Source organism: Benincasa hispida, unplaced genomic scaffold (genome assembly GCF_009727055.1).
Source record: "Benincasa hispida cultivar B227 unplaced genomic scaffold, ASM972705v1 Contig1258, whole genome shotgun sequence".
Classification (NCBI taxonomy): Eukaryota; Viridiplantae; Streptophyta; class Magnoliopsida; order Cucurbitales; family Cucurbitaceae; genus Benincasa; species Benincasa hispida.
In genome coordinates, this window is record NW_024063808.1 from 1 (window position 1) to 5512 (window position 5512).

The 5512-nt window shown below is 31.4% G+C and overlaps 1 protein-coding gene across 10 annotated transcripts; it reads right to left on the reverse strand.

The window, feature by feature from the left end:
• Positions 1 to 75: 75 nt before the first annotated feature.
• LOC120068874 (cytosolic endo-beta-N-acetylglucosaminidase 1-like) lies at positions 76 to 3404 on the reverse strand. 10 transcript variants are annotated; one of them, XM_039020526.1, is made up of 7 exons: positions 3082 to 3404; positions 2752 to 2811; positions 2394 to 2661; positions 1261 to 1476; positions 816 to 925; positions 625 to 736; positions 76 to 508 (listed from the first exon to the last, which is right to left on the reverse strand). In XM_039020526.1, the coding sequence occupies exons 2-7, from the start codon at positions 2778 to 2780 to the stop codon at positions 380 to 382; spliced, it is 864 nt and encodes a 287-aa protein (XP_038876454.1). In that variant the 5' UTR covers positions 2781 to 2811; positions 3082 to 3404; the 3' UTR covers positions 76 to 379. The 10 variants fall into 10 exon arrangements, 9 of the variants coding, with proteins under 9 accessions (XP_038876454.1, XP_038876455.1, XP_038876453.1 ...); XM_039020527.1 differs by having other exon boundaries at positions 2752 to 2805; positions 3041 to 3404; XM_039020525.1 differs by having other exon boundaries at positions 3041 to 3404.
• Positions 3405 to 5512: the final 2108 nt, after the last annotated feature.

Here is a 5512-nt window from a genome sequence, read left to right on the forward strand (position 1 = left end):
CCTTTTCATGAGGAAAAGCCTCAAGGCCACCTTCAGCTTTTTATAACATTGAACGACATTCTTAGTATTTCTTTTCATTTTGTTTGCTCACATATTCTCTTTCCTCTTGAAGGTTATTGTATCCTTGAGCATTAGTTGCTTTTCATTTTATCAATGAAAAGTCATGTTTCCTTTTCAAAAAAAAAGTAACACGACATTCTTTTATACTTGAAAGTTGAAAAGGTAATGTGTAAAGGCTACATGGACAAACATATAAGGGTTTACCTTGATAACAGAATTATGTAACCAATTATCATATATTTAACTATAAAGGTCTCCAAATTATGCTAACTATGATGCTTGTTGACTAGTGATAACACATGACAATACTCAATACACCTCATAGGGTTAGTAGGCTTACATCCCATCCTCCACCACCAAAGGTACCCCTCCCGAAAACATCAATGCCCATGTACACATCATGCTTTCTCTCTCCAGCAACAACAGCAGATTTTTCAGGAGTGCCTTCCTAAGATGACAAATGAACGTTTTTGTCTAATCACTGATGTTATCTTTTCAATGGAATATAAAAATGAGATGATAACTAACACTTCTTATTAGATATGAAAGAACTTTATTTCTTACATTCCAATTGTAGTTTACGAATATTCCATCCGAGATATCAAAGAAAGGTTTATTTTTCTCATTCAATTCATTTTGCCAGTAAAGGTAACCATCCACTGTAACACTGTCATACCTGTCCACAAGTAAACAGTTAATAGATTTCATAAGCTCAGAACGCAAATAATTAAGAATGTAACATATCATAGACTTACCATATAACTAAAGACCCAGGTAGCTTAGAATGCATAGACTGGGTTAAATGGCTCACAAATTCTTTCAAATGAGTAACTTGCTGAAGACTCATAGAGATTTCCATATTCATCTGCAACAACAAACTTTAATGAGAAGAAACAACTATAAAAAATCAAGAATCAGTTCACATCATTCAAATTTCAAACTAATATAATTTATTTATTTAACATAAGAATTACTTTTGTTTCCCGTGATTAAGGTTCAACTATTTGGATTTTCTAGAAAGATCTTATAGATGTAACTTAAAAAAATACAATGTTTCCTATACCCGACAATGATTAGCATATTTATATAGCTTTCAAGCTCATCCAAAATTCAAATCTTGATTGTGCATAAATACATGCAAGCTTATAAAATTCAGAAAAGGAGAACAGAAGAAAAAATATGTTGTGAAGAAGTACTTACACCTAATAAGATATAGGATTCATATGCACATTTCAATGAAGTTACAGAATTGCAATCTAGGTAGGAAAACTTTAAGCAATACCAGCCATCCATCAAATCCAACGCAATAGCAAGCTCGGTTAAGCGCTCTGCATACATTTCAGCAGAATCCTTTGAAGAAAGCAAGGTATCCCGAACATCTGTTCCCCCCTCTTCCAGAATGAATGTCCCTAGCACCTATAGATTCGATACCACTTTTAATTTGTACATACTAAAAAACCACTCGTTTTAGTCATAATGATGCAATCACAAGCCCACTTAGTAACTAGCCCTTGTTCACAGGTAGCTATATACATATCTATAAATTACCGACTGGATATGAATTATACGATGCAAAATGTGGTCTAAGTTAATTTCTCGCAATAACATCAAGTCAATAAGCTTTCTAAGAAAATTTGGAAAACATCCACAATTCAAAATATATGTTCTTTAATTTACATTTATATTTATAATATTTTAACTAACACGTCATTATTACAGTGAAAGGAAAAAAAAAAAAGGACAAATCTCTACTAATTCAATCATTTTCATCAATGTTTTATTTGCTCATCTTTTTATTTGATTTATATAAAAAATGATGTCAAATGATTGTTCAAGATTGATAATGCATGATTTACCAGTAAATTCCTTAGGAAAGATGCAGAAAACCAATGTGTGCTATTTTTAAGGAGATGTGGGTAGTGTTTGGGATTGAATTTGAAATGGCTAAAATCACTTTTCTCATACTCAAAATCACTCCAAAACATATTTCTAATTACTCAAAATCAATTTTGATTATATAAAAACCACATTTAAGATATAAAATCAAACATTTATTTTAATGGTTATGGTCACATTTGGGAGTGATTTCGAATATGAAAAATGTATTTTTAGCCATTTAAAAATCGCTTCCAGATATGTCTATAATATACATCGTTATTTAAAATGTATGGTCACAACAAATGAGCCGAGAATTCATTTCATAACATTATAAAAATTTGCAGGCAAACTACAGTAGGCTAGATCAGGCACAATCCAACCTTTTAACTAATAACAATAGTAAGAAAACAAAGAAGTATGGAGCAGTAAAACCGATGAGTGAAGTGAGTAGGTACCTTAACACCGTGCCTGTGAGCAGTATTTGTCCAACATGGAGGGGGAAGCGTGACCAAATCATGCGAGAAGTACACAAAAACATCGATCAAATACCAATGCCATATTGCATAAGCATCTGGATTAGTTCCACCCTGAACCCATTTATCGTCTATATATCCACCAGCCATATCATGGCAAACAAGAATCCTACGCCTGTCGGGCAATGGCGCGGGCTGAAGAGGAACCGTGGATATATTAAATGGGTAGTGAAATGAATTGAAGTAGGCCCTGGACTCCAGGTCATCGAGTGTTTTAATAGGGTAAGCAATAGGAATAGAGGGCACAGTTGGGTCAAATGGAGGAGAAGGAGGTTCCGACCTTGTTTGGACAGAGCTCTGCTGGGCCATTGTGAAGAAAAAAGACGGAAGTATTCTGCAACTATGAAAGCGAATGGTTCTAACAAGGTTTAGGAATGCCGATTTATATAGGAGCAGAAAAGCATCATAAGCAACAAGTAATGATGTAAACAGAGACGAAGATTTGACTCTCAGTTTGAATAAACAAATAACGAACACTACACAGCATGAGATAAAGCCAAAAATTTCAATAGATAATGAAAGAACACTGGAAATCTCCATATAAAAGCAGATTCGATTGAGTATCTAACCTTTCTCCACTGCTCTTAATTGCCCAAATCGGGAAGAGTACCTGATTTAAAGGATGGGAAGGAATCGCTCTGGGGAACAGGCAGACGGATTATGCAAATGAAGAGTCATTGATTCCTTTTTCCTTTTAGTTATTCCCTTGTGTAAAAGGAAGAAGATCCTGGCGTTTCGATGGTGACTTCTATCTTCAGTTGCTGCCATTGTTGAAGCTGGTGGACCCTTCGATCGAAATGGAATGGGAAGAACTATCAAGAAAGTGATGGGGAAAATGGGGGTTTTGCGAAAAAGAAGAGCAAGGTTAGGGAAGGAACTGCTCTCTCTTGACAGACGGATTTTTCTTTTGTTTTTTTCTTTCTAAAATAAAATGAGCATGGAGATTAATTGTGTGTTTTTGTGATGTTCCAAGTCTGACGGGTAATTGTTACGAATAGGAACAAACAAAAAATGGAGCATATGACCAAATTTAGTGTTTCCTTTGAAAAATGTCGAAATCAACCAATAATTAGATTTATGATAACTCATATGACATGTATATGATCACAAATGTCTAAATATATTAAGGATAATTGCTGATTTTTAACTGCCCTCTTGATTTTCATCATGTACTTAACCTAATTTATATATTTTATTATTAACTTAGATTATGTTTAACCACTCCTCGAATTAATCTCAAATATCCAAATTTTTCTACCAAATTTTATATTTTAAATTTCCATAAATTATCAAATATCATTTTATTTAACCAAATTTCAAATTTATTCTAATCTTTTAATTATTTTTCATAATTTTATACATATTCTTAATAAATTAGCAGGATATTTTCATATCCTTGAAGGTTTAAATTGTTTTATATTATTACATTTTTTATATTGTTTTTATCGATTTGAATAAAAAATATACAATGCTATTGTAAAAAAAATAACCATCACTTTTGTTATTCACACAAAGTATTTGTCAATTTAGGTTTTCTTATGGATTTTTTTCACAAGCTATTGCTTTTGCTATGACTTTACAACTGATTATACTCCTCTTTTCCTCTTTTCCTCTACATTTGTTCTTGTATGACGGTTCATTCTTCTTTTGTTTCATTATTATAATCAATTTTTCTTGTTTTTCAGCCAAATAATATGAAATCTTGTTCATCGGAGAGAATCGGAGTTAGACACTACAATAAATCGGAACTTCCACGGTTGCGGAGAAGAGAATTGGAGTTGAGTTATGATTTTTGTTTGGTGGTTGATTATTTTCTAATGTACCTATGAATCTTGCAAACACACTAATAATAATTTAGTAGAAACAAAACTTCTCTTCAACCTTCTGAGCACATTATTATCAATTTTGGTTTATCTAACTCTTTTTCGATTGGTTTAACTTTTTGTTATCATATTTAATTTAATCTAAATATTTTTTCATTAGTTTAAACATTGTTGTTATCAACTTCAAAATATAATATAAAGTTAAACGTATTTTCAGTTTGCCTTCGATGGGCTCTAAAAATTAACTAATATACATTTACAAATACATTATAATGATAATATGAAGTTATGAGATTAGCTAATCACATTTACACATATTTTGTAATATGAAGTATTGCGATTTTAATCTTCTTTTATTTAAATTATAGATTCTCCTAATTTTTCTTCAACAATATCTATTTGAGTCTATATTTTGTTATTAGAATCTATTTTATCTTTTATTATTATTATTATTATTATTTGTTTATACATTTTGTTATTATATTAATTTTTTCTGTGTATATTATTACTATTTATATACCTATTTATTATTTCGATAAGATTTTTTTTATATTGTTTCATTAAAAAAAAAAAAAACACAAAAAACTAACCCTTATTTCCAAGTTCAATATATATCATTTTTGTGAGAAAAAAAAATTTAAGCACTTTCTTCCCTACATATTTAAAAATAATATATTTTAAAACAAATCCTAATTCTACTTTACCTTCCTCTTATCTCATCCTTTTATTTCTTATTTCTCTCTTTCCTATTTCTCATTTGCTACAAGCTTGTAGCCATAACATCCCCACAAACTCTCCTTTAAGATCTATGCTAGCATACCTTCCTCACCACAGTTGAATTTTGGATCACCTTCCTTAGAACCTTCTATTATTTCTTCTATCACCATCACCCTCTCTGCTACATGTCAGCCCAAAAAATAATTAAGTTTTTTCCCCTCTCAATGACCCTTTTACAAGTGGCTTAATGTTGAATAACCCACCTTCCAAAAAAATAATAAAATCTAACCTCTTGCTTTTAAAACTTTTACTCACGCTTTTTCAAATCAGTCTCATGTTAGAGACATCCCTCCCAATAGATTTTTGCAGCCTTGTCGCAATTTTAAAAGACGGTGCGATTGAGTAAATTAAACAAAAACAACAACACTGGCCAAAATTTTCATAATTTTATCGGTTGGGCAAAAGCGTTAGAAAGAAGTGTGAGAAAAAGTTCCATCGCAC

What these genes read in the sequence shown, in the direction of transcription:
- LOC120068874 (XM_039020519.1), bottom strand. Translation starts at nt 3,011, where the DNA reads ATGGAGATTTCCAGTGTTCTTTCATTATCTATTGAAATTTTTGGCTTT. An exon ending in AATCCTATATCTTATTAGGT is followed by an intron (nt 926 to 1,260) that starts GTAAGTACTTCT and finishes TTGTTGTTGCAG; the next exon opens with ATGAATATGGAAATCTCTAT. An exon ending in CCTGGGTCTTTAGTTATATG is followed by an intron (nt 737 to 815) that starts GTAAGTCTATGA and finishes ACTTGTGGACAG; the next exon opens with GTATGACAGTGTTACAGTGG.